The sequence below is a fragment of the Dromaius novaehollandiae genome, chromosome 1 (genome assembly GCF_036370855.1).
Source record: "Dromaius novaehollandiae isolate bDroNov1 chromosome 1, bDroNov1.hap1, whole genome shotgun sequence".
Taxonomy (NCBI): Eukaryota; Metazoa; Chordata; class Aves; order Casuariiformes; family Dromaiidae; genus Dromaius; species Dromaius novaehollandiae.
The window spans coordinates 36,461,385-36,480,078 of record NC_088098.1 but is presented as its reverse complement, the minus strand read 5'-3'; the positions used below and the strand labels follow the sequence as shown (position 1 = coordinate 36,480,078).

Here is an 18,694-nt window from a genome sequence, read left to right as displayed (position 1 = left end):
TCATTTAGATTATAACCATTCCTTCTTTCAAGTTGAGAAAGCAGCTTACTTTAAATAAAAGGATGATAATCAGTAGGTTTATGTTTATGTCTCTCATCTTAAAATACATACAAAAATGTAGAATTTAAAGTCGCTATACACCTGATACAGAAACACAACAGTGTCCCTAATGGTCAACTGCTAAACATAATTTGCGAAATGCCACTAGACTGTTTTGCACTGCGTAGAGAAATAGGTTAAAAACCTAAACATAAAAATAAAAAACCCTCAAGATTCGCTGACATTGTTTTGCTGTCTTTTCTTGCTTTAGTAAGCCCAGGTATTTTGAAACTGTTTGCTTTATCAGAGGCAGCTGAATGAGAAACAGCAGTCACATTAAGGAAACTATTGAAATGGTTTGGAATTTTCTTCTTCCACTTTCAAGAACAGTTACAAAGTTTTTCAGAAACAACATACTCATGTTTGCTCGAGTTCAGAAGCTCATGTTGTAATGATCATCAGATGAAATGTACTTCTACTTTAAGTGATAAAATACCAGCTTGGAACTGTGACCAGTTTTAAACCAAGCTTCTTACAAGTTTTCCTTCTGTGATGAGTTCTTGAAACATCCTTCTATCATTTGATATGTTACCCAACCCCATTGCTATTTTGCTTTTTTTTTTTTTTTTTTTTTTTTTGCTTCAAAAGCAAGGTTAACCAAAATTTTTGGCCAACCATGGAGAAGTATATGTATCTCTCAAAATTACTTGTCAGCAGCAAAAAGACTCTTCAAGGTAAGTGTCTTAACCACTGTACAGTTTGATAGTTTTAATACTTCAACATTTTTTTTCCATTTTCATTGTTGAAGAAATAATTTCACAATCTCAAATCAAAGTCAACACTGCAGTGAGGAGAGCTTTTCTACTTTATTACAAAGAGAAGAAGCCTTTATGTGGTCAGAAAATACAAGATTGATCTTTTTTTTTTTTTCTCTTCCTATGAAACGCTGCTGTTCAAACAGCCAGAGTGAATTGTCTCAGTTCACTTCTTTAAGTCCCATCACATTCACTTGGGTATGGATGTCCTTGGCTGCTGAAAATCTGGCCCTTTAGTGCACAGGGCGACAAAGTAGTCCCCTGACCAGCAGTTCCAGAATGTCCCGTTTTCATATATTGCATCCATGCACACCTCCTAAAAATGAGGTACAGCAGGGCAAACATTTTCCAAAATAGATGTCATATATATAATATATACACATTCGTACATACATACCTTTATTCATGTGATGTCCAAAAATTTAAAAAAAATGTACACATTTATTACAAAATCGTAACAAAGACTGGACAGTGTTTTGCTCATTCTGGAAAGATGAAGCTCAGTAATACACAACTCTGGAAACTAACCAGAGATTGTGGCAATATCTTTCTTCTAAACAGTCAGATATTCTTGCATTAAGCTTGGCGAAAACTGCCTTTCAAAAACAGAAGGGGAAGTAAAATGAAGGAAGCAAACCTTGCTCATCTTTCCAAATGAAATACGAGAAGGATCTTCACATAAAAATGCACAAACATTTTTTATTACCAATAGTGCTACAATGAACAATGCAAATTTTGTTGTCTAATTTTTTGTCTTTTTTTTGTCATTTTTTGTCTTTTTTTTTTAACATTTTGGAAACTAAGTGGTAAACTTTTGTCAGTGTACTCGCTTGTCTTTACAGACTCAAGCTTGTCTGCTGGCAAAAATAAAACAAAAACAAAAATTCAGACCCTGCTCAAACTAAAGAAAAACAATTACAAATTTAGTTGTTGGGCAGCACATAATTAGTAAGGCAGGACCTCAAATGGTGACCCTTCGCATGAGCCAATTGCCAGATCCTCAAGGAATTAAAACCAGGATGCCTGAGCCACATCAGTTCTGCAGTTATGTTGAGTATTGTGCTGAGACAGCCATACCCCAAGAAAAGGGAAGTCTTTAGAAGGCTTGCTGAGCAGGGTTGTAGTTGAAGGTTGATGGCAGATGAGGCCTTTCTTCTAATTTATCATATTCCAGATGGAACTCCTACAATTAAAAACAAAAACAAAAGCAGACAAAATCAGACAACTAATCATTTAACCATTGATAACTGTTGCTTATACAGGCCATACTTGAAATGCAGAAGTATAGAACAGATCAAGTCCTAACTTATAAATAAAGCAGAAACACAAGATTTTGCTGTCTGGGATCCTACATTTAAATTTAAAAAAATTAAAAAAGAAAGAAGCAATATTCTAAGCTATTACACCTGCAGTGACGCTAGCTTTCCTACTCTTTTATGGTACGTTACTCTCAGAACCCTAGTTATGATCTCAATTACATGTACAGTTAAGACAAAAACCATACAATTAAGACATTACCTGAATTACGAATAAAAGCTTCTGTCTTTCAACAGTTCAGACATACAGGGACTTATTCTGGAGGACCCAAACTTTTGGGATTCTGTGGCATGCTATCAAGCCCACTGCTAAGTTAAACTAGCTAGGTTTCTCCTTCTTAGTACAAAATTGGAGTACAAGATCTAAAATGATAAAGACAAACTATTTAAACCTACTTAACCCAGAATATAATAAAATATTCCACCATGCTTTATAGTTGAATTTAAGCTTCAGGTTCATCCATCCCTCCTGTACATCCTGAGGAATGAATAAAAGCTCCTTGCTACTATATCGTACTTTGGCAGTGTCTTTCATGAGAAATACTCTGTGTTTTATAAACAACTCATAAAATAGAAATCTTTGCCATGTACTGGGATGCCGCACAAGCTATTGATTTATAAATAAGCAGCTTTATATTCTCACTTGCATGATCATTTGAATTTTATGAGTGTCTGGTTTGTGTAATCATAAAATATTTCAGTAATCCAGTATAAACTTGTATTCTGACTGTAGCAGCTATTACAAATCAGAATGTAAGCATCCCTGATGTCTAAATGCATCCCAATTATCATACTGAGGAAAGAAAAAAGAAAAAAGAAAAAAAGAAAAAGCTTTCTTGCTTTTCTGTGACCCTGACTTGTGCACACAACCCTAATTAGTGCACCACCTTGACATCTGGTGCCTGTAACTTCATATATGCAAAAATGTACAAGGACTTGCTTAAATCTTATGTTTTTCAAATCCTTTCAGCAGTTTAACTGCATCTCTTCCCTACTTTATTTTCATTCAAGAATTAGAGTAGCGGAAGTTTCAAAATTGTTCTTTAAGGCTAAGGGTTAATTCAACATTGGCCACCTTGGACAGAAACAGTAATTTATTTAGCCTAATTCAAGAGAGAATCTCAGCAGAACATTATTTGCATCTGGGGAGTAAATCTATCCAACTATTTTTATACACTGATGAAAACAGAGTACTGAATAGATAGATTATTTAGAAAACTCCATGAAGTGGTTAAATACTGTGGTACTTCAGTTTTACAGGCAGACAAGCTAAGGACCAAGTCAAAGCAAGACAAACTCTAGGAAATTAAACTCCCAGACCTCTCCTCTTTAAGGCAAAAGAAGGTTTATCTAACATTGAAAGGACATTCAGCACAGCAATGAAACAAATGAGGCAGTAATGCTCATCCTCCTCATTTCTGGTTCCTACTCTCTGCTCCAGCCTAGGGATTTTTATAGCACACTTCTTGTAACCTTTAAGTTGATTATGTAAGTTAACTTTTTGTGGCATTCCTAATCAACATGGCATGCCAGTTGATATATGTTCTCCTCTTATGCAGAAACATATACTCATGTTGATACTGAAGAGGCACCAGCTCTCTTCTGTCAGAAGCAAGCAAGATCAACATGCAGAAATCTATATGGGTATCTGAGTGACTGAGGCTGGTCTAGGTTAAGGTCTTCAGTAACTCTGAAGTCATTTTATAACAGAAAAAATACCTCTCGAACTTCTCTCCCATTCACGGCTTTCAAAGTTTCCATTTTGCACATAATCATAGAAGAGTCTGCAGATTACTATCAATCTATAGTCAGCTGTTGGGAAATTGCTTCTTTAACAAAATTGTAAATGAAAGAAAGGGTTAATAATAAAAGCTTAGATCGATTACCTGAACCTCCACATGTTCTGAAATGCCTTCAAAATTACACATGGAAAATGGCTACTTAAACTGGTAAGGCAGCATCAGTAGCCCAGAAAAGGGGTTTCCAACCTTAATGTGGTTGAGTGCTGCTATTGACAGTAGTAACTCCAAGTGAGGTGCGTGTCTGAAGGAAGTGTTCAGTCACTTGGGCAGTGCGTTGTGTACCACGAATTGGAAACCCCTCATTTAGAAGAAGAACTGTGATTTTCTGCCAAAGTTTCTTTAGAAGTATGTGACTTGATACTTCTTATTGGCGCCATTTTTTTTTTAAATAAACATGCTTAAAACAGGTATACGGGATGCCAGAACAGCCTTTTTGATTTGCGTTCTTGTTTCAGCAATGCTAAATTCCAACATCCAGTAGTGTATAAGAACACCTAAAGTTATACCCAACAATGTCAAAAAAGAACTCATTGACCAAATATTTGAAAACTATAAGACAATTATTTATTATATATAGAAAAATACTTTCATTACATGTATTTTATGTTTTTGTTTTTGATTCCAGCGGCCACCATAGTTTAGGATGTGAACAGTAGTGCTGATATTTTTGGATGTAAACAGATACAAATAAAATGTAAAAATGCCACTTGTCTATTGACAAACATTTGTTACATTGTTTTATTTTCCATATGGAAGTAATTATTAAAATTAAATACTTTTAATTAACCAAGAATAATGAATACTAAATGTTTGTGGGGAAACGTATAGCACCTGCTACACTAAATAAATTGTTATATGCAATGAAATCAATCACTTCTCATGTCATTTTGGTAACTTGTTTTGACTGTAAAGTTACATCAGCCTGCACATACACAAACTTCAATAGATAAGTAAACTAAAGATAGAAGAGAATTGTTTAAGGTGATCCACAGCTTTGATAGAGTAAAACAAAACAAGAATTTAGCCGAACAAGAAGTGTCCTCAGGACAAAATATTCTGGACTGTGTCGTTCATTAAAGGAGATGGTAGAAATACCATGGCTAGCTCTAAATTGCAAATGGGACTGGAAAAGCAGTATTTACGCTGACTTAAAGATGGATGCAAAGACTCAAACTTAAATTAGGGACTGAATTAAAATGCTATGGCACATCTTTATTAATAGAACAAATGCAACTTTCTAGCAATTATATAAGTATTTCAACTAATATTGATCCTAAAATATTAGCAAATCATTTAATATAGGCAGCAATCCTTACAAGCAAATAAATACTCTGAAATTTAACCTATCCCATCCCATAAAAAAGTTCTACCTTTTATAAATACAAACCCGAAGTATAAGGGCTTTATAATCTTGTTCCTTAAAGGGGATTAACTCTCCTTACTTTTCGAAGGAGAAATTCCAGAAAGTTTACTTCAGACAATTTATATCAGGATTTCAGTAAATGTGCAATTGCAGAAGACATTTTTGGTCTCATATCCACTTCCCTTCCTTTCTCAATTGAGTCTCTTTCATGTCTCCTCAACAGAAGCAAACTATATAGCCAGATCCTCAGTGAAAAATCAAAGTGTCCTTAACCATACTGTACTTTCCACATGCCCTAGGATGAAAAACCATATACACAGTCATATCTGTAATCAGCATTTTCTTGAGTTTTGTTATTTAAGGTGAATTTGAAGATATTGTCATTCATATTTTCTTGCCATTTAACCACTTATCAACATGGAATTAATTTGATTTTATTTCCTAACATTTTAGGAACTGTCCCATTACTCAGCTATTTGGATTTATTTCCTTCTTTAGTCTGTTATCAATTGTGAATGTAAAGCCTACTCTTTACTAAAGAATGTTATTTGATAATTTATTGAAAGAATTTATGCAATCTGCTTTACTCAGATTTGTTAAAAGCAATCTCAGATGCTGTCAGAAAAATCTGTTAATCCAGATCAGTTTTATGCTTTTACAAACTTTCTTAAGATTTAGCATATTATTCAAAGTAAACAGTTAATATCATTCTATCTCAATACAGTATAACTTTTATCACTGAGTTATTAGTTTGTAGATACAATAAAAACACAAGCTCATACTTGCATAATGCAACAGATCTGCAAAGTACAACACACTAGAATATGTGGTGCAGGATATTTGAGTATACACAGTAGAAAAAAGGACAAGTTTATAAACCACCTTGAAAAATAATTTAATTTGCACATATAAGTGATAATAATTAATCAGAAATAATTCTTGTCTGACTGTTTCAGAGCAGCATTAATGAAACCATTGATCAGCAATTACTATTGTGGCCTTCTAGGGAACTGATATTCCCAGTATTCACTAATAATGTACCTGTTATAATAAAAGACTGCAATTTACCAGGATACTTTTTTTTTTTTTAAATAGTTTCTTGCATCTTTATTTCCTGAAACATTAATTAATACTTCTATGTTTGTTAGGGGAAAAAAAAAAAAAACTTGGCCATATTTTCCTTTGCATTAAAAGCAACATTTAGTCCAATACTGCCATTCTTGTTATTATTCCTTCTCCTCTTAGGAAATCTTAACTCCCAAAATTATTATCAGAGGTAACATTATTAACATACAATGCCAAGACCATACTTGACATTTATCTACGTATGAAATTCTTGTTTATCATAGATAGAAACCCATCACCAAATTTTTTCCAAATGATTCCTTTTCCATGTAAAAATAAGTTTTTCCCTCAAACCCTTCTCTAGCTTCCCCAATCAATAGTCAAATTGCCTGATGTACTTTGCACCAAACTAAAATGGAATATGAAGAAATTTTCAAAATAATGTTCCAGCTCCAATTTTTGTTTTAATAAATGTGCAAGCCTAGAAGAAAAGATCTCTTCCTATGGACTTTCGAAAAACGCGTCCTGTTAGCTTACTGCTGCAGTTGCAAAATCGCAAAAAAGAATATCCCTCCCCTTAATAGCCATTAATTGCTTCTTAATGTTGGGGGAATTATTTTCAATATGCAAAGTAGAGAGAAGGAATCGATGTAGGTTTTCAGGGCTAAAACATGTGGAGAACAGCAGTGATTAGTATCTGTTTTCCATCATGGCACCTTGATGGATTCCTACTATAAGAAGCTAGCTCTTCTCTAAAGTGGAAAGATAGAGTATACTAATTAACAACTGAAGCACCGGATGCTGGATTTCAGGAGAGCACTTCAGACTCCAAATGGAGAAAATACTTCAAAAATAATGCTTAAACATCAAGTAGCAGTTTGATGCTCTTCTGCTACAGGTACAGAAAGAATTGACACTAAAGAGGTTGCTATCTGTATAAAATGGGCACTACCTTCCCTCTAGTAAAATACATTCTGTGTTTCCAAATTGGGTATAAACTCAGTCTGATCCATTGAACTATGCACCTGGATGAGACTGTTATTCTTCATTAATAACTGAAACACATTTAATTGATTCTGAAGAAGGATCCTATCTTTTTAAAAGGTAATTATTCCCTCTCTGAAGATCAAGTATAAATAAAATACGTTTAAACAGATTCTCAGGAGACCTAAGGGAGTATATCAAATAATAAACCAATAATTCAAGTGAAATCTAAAAGTTAGCTTTTGTTTAGGCTTTTTTGAGGGCAACGATGTCTTTGTTTGCTTCAAGGTCTTGAAATTAACTTGCATATATGAAAAACGACAGAAGTAAGGAAATCTTGGCTGTCTTGCAGCCACAGGAAGAGCTACAGAGGTGATGGGTCACAGAAAAATGAAGAGCCTCTCGAAGTTTGAAACAAATAAAATGAGAATTACTCAGTCCCTCCTCCTTCCCTCAGACTAAGCAAATTTATTGGGTGCAAAGAAAAAAAAATAGAACGAGCACCATATCTAGTTAATCTAAACAGGAAACTTATTCCTACCCCGTAGATTGAAATATAATGCATTTAACACAGGGGAGAGTACTGAAGTCTACACCTTTTAAATTAAAACTGAAGGTTAAGAACACATTAACAGATATATAAATATTTAATGAAATATGTCATAATATCAAAGTACATAGTTGCAACTTGATCACAGAACTGAAATGCTTCATCAGCAAACAATTCAAGAAATTAGGCTTCAGGTGAAGGGATTTCTGATGGAATGAAATACCTATATATGTGGAACCACAATACGTAGTTCCAACATGCAGGAATCGCATCTGTTAAGTTCAAGGCTTCAAGATTAATCTGGTCTGATCTGTTAAGTCTTCTTCAGAGAAAAGGAAGAGCATGATACAGTATATCTACCAAATGTCTGATGCTGATGTTCTATGTTTGCTTTGTCATGGATGAATTGGATACGTCAGCTAAAACCTGAAGGAAATCATGCCACATCCACAAAATCTTACATAACAAAAATTAAGTGGGCGATGGCATTCTTGATGAACTATTTAACTCAGATTCCAGCTAGGTGTGACAGCTGTGTGTATACTGTGCAAATATCTTTCTGCTGCAGCTGGAGCCCAATGCATCACCTTGTAAGACAGGCTGTTTTCAAGAGCATACGCCTCCTGTCGGGTTAGTGAATGTCAGCACTTCTGTTTACTCAAATAATACTTTTGCACAGAACTACATTAGGAAACCTTTGCTCTGGTGGAGGGAGTTGGGGGGAAATCACAGAAAAGAAGATCCAGCAAGGAAAAGATACTGTATGAGATGGTCTTAAAACCTGGAAGCTATTAATATACTGCAAATCATCTTGGGGGGAAGATGGGGAAAAACAAAGCACACTTTTATAAATTTCCTAAGCTAACTCTATGCAAGTAAAGGATGAACTTTGCTGACAGTATTGATGGGCAGAAAGGAACAAACTGATTAACAAAGTGGAAAGGGAAAGACTGGTGTTCTTTATAATTTTTTTTTTAGTGCCTCTTGGCCTACAATTCAGAAAATGACCCTCTTGAAAATATACCTCCCTCACAGAAAAGTGATTTATTTCAAAGTATTCTGATGTTCAGAAAACAGGGCACAAAATTTCTACAGTGTGTTGAAGGAGAGACAATATCTGAAAAAGAAACCCAGTTTTTAATTCAAAAGTGAGATGTGTTTGCTCCCTATTTAATTTTCTAAAGCAAAATAAAATATTTGCATGCTTGGTTTCTAAAATGGCAAGCCGTACTTGTTATTCTGCAATTTGGTACTTGAAAAGAATTTTTATTTTTAACAGAACTCATAAAAAAAGTGACAAGTTCTACATGCTTGTACCTCCCAGTGAAAACAGGAAAGATAGGCAGCTCCTCTTTTTCCATAAACAAGCCAGTGTTTTAGGGAACCTGTATTCCCTCCCACATCAAATTTAAGATAATGAACTTAAACAAGAGGTCATGAAGTCTAGGGTTTTGGGGGAGGGGGTTGTTTTTTACTTTTGTCTTTCTAAAAATACATGGTTGACAGACTTAAAAAATCTGCACAAGGGAAAAGAGATACCTTAGCTACTTTCCTCCAGTTAAGACAGTCAAAGAAGTAATATGTTCCCCTCTCGTACGTATTGGTTTTCATTGTTGGCTCCATGCCGGGTGCCCTGGTGATCCATACTCGTTCTTCTTTGTGGTATCTCCAATCTCGGTTAAATCTTTAATTTTTAACAGGAAGGAAAAATAATTTTCAGTGTTAGTTACCTGAGTCTTGACATCATCAACTACAATTTTAAGGGTTTATCAAAACTCTACAACATATTCAGAACCAAATTCCTAAAGCATTGTTATACCTGCTATCTCATACCTCTTCCATACAATTATTACATCTCAAACTAATCACATATGAAACTTTAAGAAAGAAGTGTGGTGAGTTCAAACAACAAACTCTTATTTTTTATTGTTTTTCATTTTGCTGAAGATGGATAATTTAGATGGATAAATTTAATAACTACTGGCATTTGCATACCACTTTTCCACAGTGCTTTACAATAAAGCTAAATTTACAGGAAACATGCACTTGATTTCCACTGTACGAATGAAAAAGCCACAAAATGGAGCCAAAGTGGAGTAGATATTTAAAAAAAGTTTTCCAGCTTTAGATTGACTAAGCTTGCTTTCAGTGTGTGTTTTTTGTTTTTTGTTTTAAACACGTACTACTTCATTATTGCAATAATTAAATCATATAAAACTGACAAAATAGGTTGAACGTACAGCTCTACTGCTGCTAATAGCTGTAATACATCTCCACCATTCATGTAATAGAGATAAAACAGGAGATCTTCTCCGTATCGGCCAAGTTTTATTGCAGCCAGCTGCAAAAGATCAAAGAAAACAAGGATGAAAAATCACAACAGATAAATGTAGTAAAACATACTACCCCACTTAAAGAACACAAAGATACATCCAGAATGTGCTTCCTTCTTAAGTGTGCTGTGAATAATGACAAGACTAAAAATTATTAAAACAATACATTTTTCTTGAAGTTAACTTTTGCAGCTTACAGGATGCAATAGGAAAATAAACAGAGGTAACAAATCTGTAAAAGAGTGTTTTTTCCCTGCACTTGCATATATCTCAATCTACTTTTTACATTTACATGTATTTGTTCATTTTTACTTCACACTGTGTGAGTAACATTACTACAATTTCTCACAATATTTCTCAACAATTCCTCTAACAAAACTACAGTAAGATCTTTTTCTAAATATATCCAACAAAATATTCCTATGTTGAAGCAACCGATAAATGTAAAAACATCTTGAGGTACTCAAGATTCTAAGCTTATCTCAGGAAGAAGTATCTCAGTTTAATATGGCATTTGAATATTATATGGATTATAACAGATTTGTGCTCTGTGTAAAGGGCATAGACCCCATAACAAAATATTATTTTTTTAGCTAACCATACCCATTCCCTGTTTTGTTTTCCTTATCTAAGGTGAAAAGGGTGCATGATGTGTCTAACGAGGCTGTTAATGCATCACTTTCTTAAAATAGAAATTGGGGACATCAATAAAATGTACTGGTTTTGAAAAACAATACTTATCTGAAAGAAAATTTAGAAAGTTACTGGTAATAGATTGACAAAAATATGCACACATACACACACAGGTACTCACCTTATCCCTAATGTGAATGTTAGTTAAGTACTCAGATGGAACATGGAAGTCTAAAAAAGAATCAGAATTGATGCAACTATTAAGACATGTAAATGAATGTAATTTGCAAATATTAACATTGAATTAAATAGTTATTTCTTTCTTACCTATGTCTTGAGGTCGACAAGGTGATGATGCCCAGGGTGATGCAAATTTGGGATAAAGATTTCTGAAGAAAGAAAACCACAAATAAACCAAAAAAACTCCAAACCCTAGAAAAACCACAGCATACAACCAAAATCGCCGCCTGGGATAGGAAGGGAAGAGAGAGGGAATTCTTCAGCCCATTTTCCTAAAACAGTTACTTATCTGTTTACTTTCTAATACTCAGAGTAAAGTTGCATTTAAACTGCCACTAAAGTCTACAGGGCCAAGATTTCCTTTTTATCTATTATTCCTTTAACTGAAGTGCCAGGTATCCCAACCCTTTTTAGGGACCCAAGTTTACACAGTATTTCAATTTGCCTAGAAACAGCCATCACAAGCCCATTGGGTCTTGGTTTATGGAAATAAAATGCAAAAAATTATTAGATTTAACAGTTTCCTTTCAAATGGGTTTTTTAACATGTCAGGAAAAAGGAACAATGGAGCCCTTAGTTTGCTAAAGAAAATGATGAACCTTCCAACTTTACACCAATGACTGATGCACTGAGGACCAATGAATTTTGTAATTAACAGGTAAAGAAACAAAAAAAGGATGGAGCAAAAAATACTTTTGGCAGGTAGCTACAGTTTACTTCTAATTATACACGACAGTGCAATATTATGGCTATTTTGTAAATGAGTATTTTTTTATGGTACCCTATTAAAACCTTGCTTCCTTCTAGTTGAATTCATAATAGCTGCTATAAAAATATCTGAAATACAAGAAACTATCTAATTTCCAACTCCCAGCTGAGCTATATGGGCCACAAACTATACTGATCAAGTGGTGTCAATCTTACTATAAGCTAACTACTCTTACTGTGTGCAAGAGCTTATGCCATAGAGCCCGAAGGAAGACTTCAGTGGTAAAATCTGCAGATGCTGAAAATAACTACAACATTCTTTCTCCTGAAAGTATGATAGGCATTGCCTCAAGAAGAGCAGCTTTCTACAACTCCATCACATCATACAAGCCCTAGAGATTTGGTTTCTTAGAGCAAAGAATCCAGAGACTCAAACGGCACCTCTTTATAAAACAGGGTTTGTGGAAAGTATTCCTTCTGTGATTCAAATAAATCTACTAATTGAACATTTTTCAAGGAGGGATTGGACAGCATGCATATTATTCGATGAATATTTCAGGAAGCTTCAGAACGTGAACAAACTGCTATATAAAGAACTAAAAGCATTTCTCGCAGCAAAGGAATATAGGCAATATATAATCATTCTTTCAGCAACTAAAATAAAGTTTAGCCTACCTATATAGAAAATATACGTAAAACTAGGAGTTAGAGGGGTTAATTCAAATAATGAGAAATATATTGCTTAATTCTAAAATTTTGTTTCCAAAAGCACATTTACTATGCTAACTGCTTAAGTCAGATAGATGCCTTCAGCATCAGAAGTACCTCACAGAGCAGAAAAATTCAGATTTCCACATCTGAAATGCTTTTAATTTTTCAAATGGTAATTCAGAACCCAAACATAAGGGAAGACCACTGACTGGACACTGAGGACTGCACATACTCGTTGCAAAATTTGTGTAGTATAAAATAAATCCAATTTTATGATACAAAACTATCTGTATTAAGTATTACCCCCTCCTTCCAAGACCATAAATATCCTATATACAGTAATTTAATGCTAAAAAGCTTTTAAAAATCCAGCTTGCTATTTGCAGCAAGCATGGTAAGGAAATGCAGAGCACTCTCTCTATATATATATTTATGTATGTGTGTGAGAATATATATTTATTTTAGATACACACACACACTCTCACACAATAATAATTTGGATGCTGTACTCAGGAGCTGCATAACACAGCCGTTAACACAGTCATCACATAGCATGTTGAGTACTCCTGTCCAATGAGGTACTACTTTTACACAGATTTTCCGTATAGGTAGGTTAAACGTAAGGTTTATTTTAGTCATTAAAACTACTGAATAACACTGAATGAAATATCAAAGATATTACCAAAAGTAGTATCACTACTACTATTCTGCATGTCTATACCAAGAAAAAATAGCTGCATAATGATATTACATCACCGACTTCCACCTGTGTTAAGGAACAGTGAGAAAGAAGCTCAAGAATTCAGATACAGATCTATCTTAAATACTTTTAGAGCAAAAGCATTTTACTTTCAGATGATTTTCCTCAAGTTATGTTTGAACAATCTGTACTGAAAATAGCAAATGACGTTAATATCACCTGGATATCCAGGATATCCATCTACCAGCAAGAGCCATAAGTTCTCAAACTACCAGGGAAAGAAGTAACTTTAGGTCAGTTTAATTATTCTTTATGCATCCTCATTACGGTGTGGGGAGAAAGGGGTGGGAACCAGAAACTATTGATTTCAGTGAAAAATTATCTGCGAGGGTAAGGTTACACCTAAAGAAGGTATTTTGTAAACGTAATGCAGTCTGCCAATTTCACATATAATTGTACTAGAAGGCTGCCTTTGGAAGCCAGTTTTGAAATATGTGCCAATGGTGTAATGTTTTGAATAAGTTTTGATGCAAGCTCTATGGGAAGAATTTTTAGAAATTATCATTTCTAAAAGGTTCCATCTCTAGAAAGAAATAGGTAAATTAATGCCAGTTATTTCAAGATTGCAAAATCCAGAGCCACGTTTTCCCCATGCTTTCCTTCTCACCTTGATGTCCCCATTCTTCAATCTTTTCTGAACTCATGCATTCATAGTTCAGGTGCATATAAATTTGAGAAGCACGGAAGCCGCATGTGTAAGCTGTTCTGTACTTGTTTTACTAATTTGCTATATGCAAGCTTTGAAATTCATATATTACTGTGTCAATAAGACTAATATTACACAACTCTCTACTGAAACAAACAATTACAACTCTCTTTACACAAGGCAGCCAAACATCTCAATTATTCCTCAGGTAATTGCACAAATACAATCCCAGTGAGTGCATGCAGTTGCACCTCCACAAAAGTAAAGCAGAATATCGTGGCCAATTCCTGCCTTTTCTTTGCTGAAAAACGAAAAGTGATTCATGCAATTTAACACATTATATCAGGACATGGAATTAATATAGAAAAGGATATAGTCAACACTATGTGTATTTCTTACACCTGTATTTTAATGCAAAAGGGAAGTAGCAGCTTATTTCCCCTCCAGACTCCAGTGGCATGGAAACTCAGAGTATAAAATTCCTCAAAAGTCTTTACTGTCATGATAGAAGATTCCCAGTTGAAAGTCAGAGCACCAGAGATTTATCTCACCCAGTTTCAGTTATCAAGAAGATTGGCATTTTTGCCTAAACTGATCATGTAAGTTCCTTCTGCAACTAGTGGAGAAAGAGAGGCACTCTGGGCTGGTGATTCATCCTACCTGTCTTAAGCACTTATATTTCAGTGGACTGCAGTCACCGATTACAGAGGCCAGCCTTTCTCCCTCCTGCCTTTAAAGGAAGCCTAAATGACTAAACTTAGGTGAACTGCTTGATTGGAAGTTAACTATAAAACTACATTTTCATTTAAATTAATCTTTGGTGCAGGGTAACACTGCAGATGCACTGTTCATTACTACACTAACGTAAATCAAATTTACCCCCAAATGGCTGTCATCTAAATGTAAATATCCTGAGGGAAGATTATTATTTGAAAGATAATATATGCATGAAATTTATTAACAATATACTGTCAATCCCTTGAAGAAAGTCCTTAAGAAGATATGAGAATAAATGAAGCCACTAGATTTACTGAAAGCTTGCAAAACAAGATTTCAGTATGCCTCAAAGCACAATTCTTTTGGTTATGAAGGTTCTATTTTACTCTCATTACATTTTCAAATTTTATTTGGCACAATATCTTGCGGTTTTGATGCTCACATCAGCTAACTAAGCCTATTATTACAAATGACAGCATAATAAAACCAAAAATGAAGACAGTACTAAAATCCAGAAACTTACTCAGGAGAGTTGAGATTGAGACCTAGTGTTGTTAAATCACTTCCTAATGCAAGATGTACCATTCCTGGATCTGTCTCTGCTGCCCTGATGAATGTTAACAAGCCAATCATTCCAAACTGGTCCGTCACCATCCCTTGAGGAATGTTGGTAACCCGACCTAGGCAAGAAGAACAAATTAATTTTCTCCTTTCAGCAAGCGGAAAAAACAAGATGATCTAAAGGACTGCCAAAATTTTTAGAGAGGAAAATATGGAGCGGCACATACCATCAGGTAACACTTGGATCCCTTTTTTCTGCTGGTTGTTGTTTTGCGTAGTTGAACTTTTATCTCCAGGAAACTTGGGCCCATCTGTGCTGGATGATGTTTTGCCTGATGTATTCAAATTCTATTACAAATAATTTGTAGAGTTAGTATGATAGAAACTATCCAAAATGGAAAAACTGGTTCACCATATCTTTTGAGTCAAGCACTCTACAAAAATCATAGGAATTGTTACACATTTCATATATGATACATTTAATATTTTAATAAATATTATAGGAGTCTTAAGACAATCTCATTATTCGAATAATTACATATATCATCATTTAATTAATTACATCTATGGTGTTTCCTAATCATTTGGTTTTTGCAATGGGGAAGGGAAAAATACTTTGCGTCATTTATCTAACACCTATTATACCACGGTTTACACTTGTGCATAAGGGAATATTCAGTACAACTAAGCACATGCAAATGCTCTCATTTTGCAGGATTTATGTCTAAGCAATATGTCAAGCCATTCTAATACATCGGGCACTAATGTGGAACAAAGCTGAAGCCCTCATGTTCTGTTGAGAAACCTTAGTTAATAGTTACAGCTTCCTAAAGTGTACCTCCCATACAGTGAGCTATTAATAAGCCTACAGCTTGCAATCTGAAAAGGTAAGAAAATATTTTACAACTGAATTTGAATACACAATGGATGTCCAAGTGCCTGTGGCCAGGGGGTATTTTGGACTCCTCACGTCATGTGTTTTCCCAATATAGTCTTGTTCCTGCAGCCCATAACACTCTGATGTAGCAAGTTGGTAATAACTCAAGCCAATTTCAGGAGCAAGCGACACACAGTTGGCACACTTGCAACCATTAGGAAAGAGATGTAAACACTATGTGTGTTGAGAAAACTGTGATTGCTTTCCAGGAGGTCATATCCTGACAAAAGATATCTTTCATAACTATTATTTCTTACACTTTATTATCATTCCTTAAAACAAGTCTGCAGTAACACAACGTATTCACATCCGCTCCTTCCTTCCTTGCCGTACTGTAAGTGTATCACAACGTTCTCTGTAGTATAAACAAAGCAACAGCATTTGGGGACTGGGATTCTCTCTCTCTCTCTCTCTTTTCTTTGTAGAGTTACATTTTTCAGTTTTCACCACGAGTTTGTAGTCGCATCTACTATCTACACTATAGTACTCATGTCACCCTGATTAATACATATTTTTGCAATAACAAGTAACAAAACAATGATGAACTAGAACATCTTATCAAATACTATACTAAAGACAGTTCCTCTGTCATCTAAAGTTTAGTGTATTCACCTTCATTTAAGCAATTTTTATGACATATCTTTCAGAGAAAACAATGGAAGAAACCCATAATCTTATAATCTTATAGTTAACCTATACATCTAACATGTAATAATTACAACAATATTTAAGATACAATGCATACAACTAGTCTACAACATACCCATGAATGCAGTGGTCTCTATTAAAATGGCTCGTTCCCTGTGCCTTCATTTCCCCCATCAAGAATTTTACCTTGAAGTGATATTGTACCACCTAACATTTAAAGGATTTGACAGCTTTGAAGAAAGATGTTAAAATGTGTAAGTTATTACTACCAATGAGAGGCGCCTATAACACCAAGAGCAAAGAATGAGCTGGAATTGGTAGAGGAAAAAAAAATGCAAAACTTGAAAGATAGATTTCAGTTCTAGAAGCTAATTTTGATGCGTTCATGCAAGTCCCTTCCCCCTCCACCCCAAAATATATATTGGATGCACAGAACATTTATGAAATTGAGAAAGCAAGGTCACATTGACTGTTGGGACAAAAAAGCTGCTTCCTGAGAAATTCCATTTACATAGCTATGTATGAAATGATGCTTATGTAAATTTTCTCACCAACTTAGAGCAGCAAATTTGAAGATCTTAAATTATAAATATATTCAACTGGCATTACTGCCCATTTTAAAATATAATTATCAAAAAAGAAGGAACAGTGAAAACAAGTGAAGCAGTAACATTTACTTACAGATTTATTGTCATCATTACTTGATGTTGGGTCTTTGTAGCTGGAACCTGGTAACGCTGGAAAATCTTCATTGTGTATTGAAAAGTCCTGGGACTGCTCACTTGCTGGTTTTGTTACCATTCCAACTATCACCAACGTGAAAGCAGAGATGTCATTAAATAACCTCTAAGCAAAAAAATTTCTGCTGTATTTTGCTTACTGTTTTCATTATATGCAAACTGTATAACACAAACAATTTTCAAAGAACAGGTAAAATAAAACAAAGCATATTCATTTAGAACATCCACACATATTCCACTGAAATCTCCTATTTAAGTGTGAGGTAAGAAACATGGGGCTAAATTCATACCTTAGAAAAATGCACTGCTTTAAGAATTAAGCCCAATACTTTAACCATGGATAGCACCTGTTCTGAATAGCTAAATAATCCAAATAATATTTAGAGGCATCATTAAAGTAGTATTTAAGGAAATCCACTGATGAAGGAAGGATGTATTATTTGAAAGATTATAATACATTTTTCCTCCTTTGCCCTAAATGCTTGAAGAATTTCTGAGCGTAATCTGGCTAGAAACATATTCTTAAAAGATACCCAGCTAACTTGCAACAGAACATATCACCAATGAAATACTTGCTGTGACATACAAAGTAAGAAAACTGAAAGCATTTAGCCTGCAACTCTCAGTGCTCTGACCCTAATTTATAAAAAGTAGGCCATTCGCATTGGAACATGGATTCCAACTACTGAAGAGCAAATTTTTTTTTACTGGCATAAAAAAGAAAAACCCCCCATCCGCCCAAGGGCAAATACTCTTTGCTGAGATACAGAAAAACAACACAGTGATTTGGTAGCTAACTACATAACACTAGAATAAAGGAAGACAGAAGGAAGTGTAGGGCTTATTTTTCAAAGATTCTTAATAAATGTTTAATAGCTAAAATGGTTCACTAACTGACAATTTATATGACTTTTTATGTTCTGAAGTTAGAGGTTGGAGTTCCCTGTTTTAGAAAATACACTGAGTCAATCTTGTTTCTGCTGATCTCCCTTTTCATCCAGAGCTATTAGATTTCTTCCATTGGATGAAGAAAAATGATCATGAATTATATTGCATATACTCATTCTACCTAAAAACTGTTTGAGGTCTTAAGTTTCCTAAATAAGATAAGCATTAAGAAACTGTC

At 34.5% G+C, this 18,694-nt stretch overlaps 1 protein-coding gene across 4 annotated transcripts in view; it reads right to left on the bottom strand.

Moving 5' to 3' along the window:
* Positions 1 to 886: 886 nt before the first annotated feature.
* The window catches only part of CNOT2 (CCR4-NOT transcription complex subunit 2), a 95,295-nt gene continuing 77,487 nt past the window's right edge, over positions 887 to 18,694 (bottom strand). For all 4 annotated transcript variants that reach the window (XM_064509012.1, XM_064509017.1, XM_064509006.1 and 1 more), the window contains 8 exons: positions 17,510 to 17,634; positions 15,471 to 15,591; positions 15,206 to 15,362; positions 11,228 to 11,289; positions 11,082 to 11,131; positions 10,175 to 10,275; positions 9,474 to 9,618; positions 887 to 2,037 (listed from right to left, as the gene is read on the bottom strand). In XM_064509012.1, the coding sequence (XP_064365082.1) occupies positions 1,951 to 2,037; positions 9,474 to 9,618; positions 10,175 to 10,275; positions 11,082 to 11,131; positions 11,228 to 11,289; positions 15,206 to 15,362; positions 15,471 to 15,591; positions 17,510 to 17,634 (848 nt within the window). In that variant the 3' untranslated portion in view covers positions 887 to 1,950. The remainder of the gene's footprint in view (positions 2,038 to 9,473; positions 9,619 to 10,174; positions 10,276 to 11,081; positions 11,132 to 11,227; positions 11,290 to 15,205; positions 15,363 to 15,470; positions 15,592 to 17,509; positions 17,635 to 18,694) is intronic.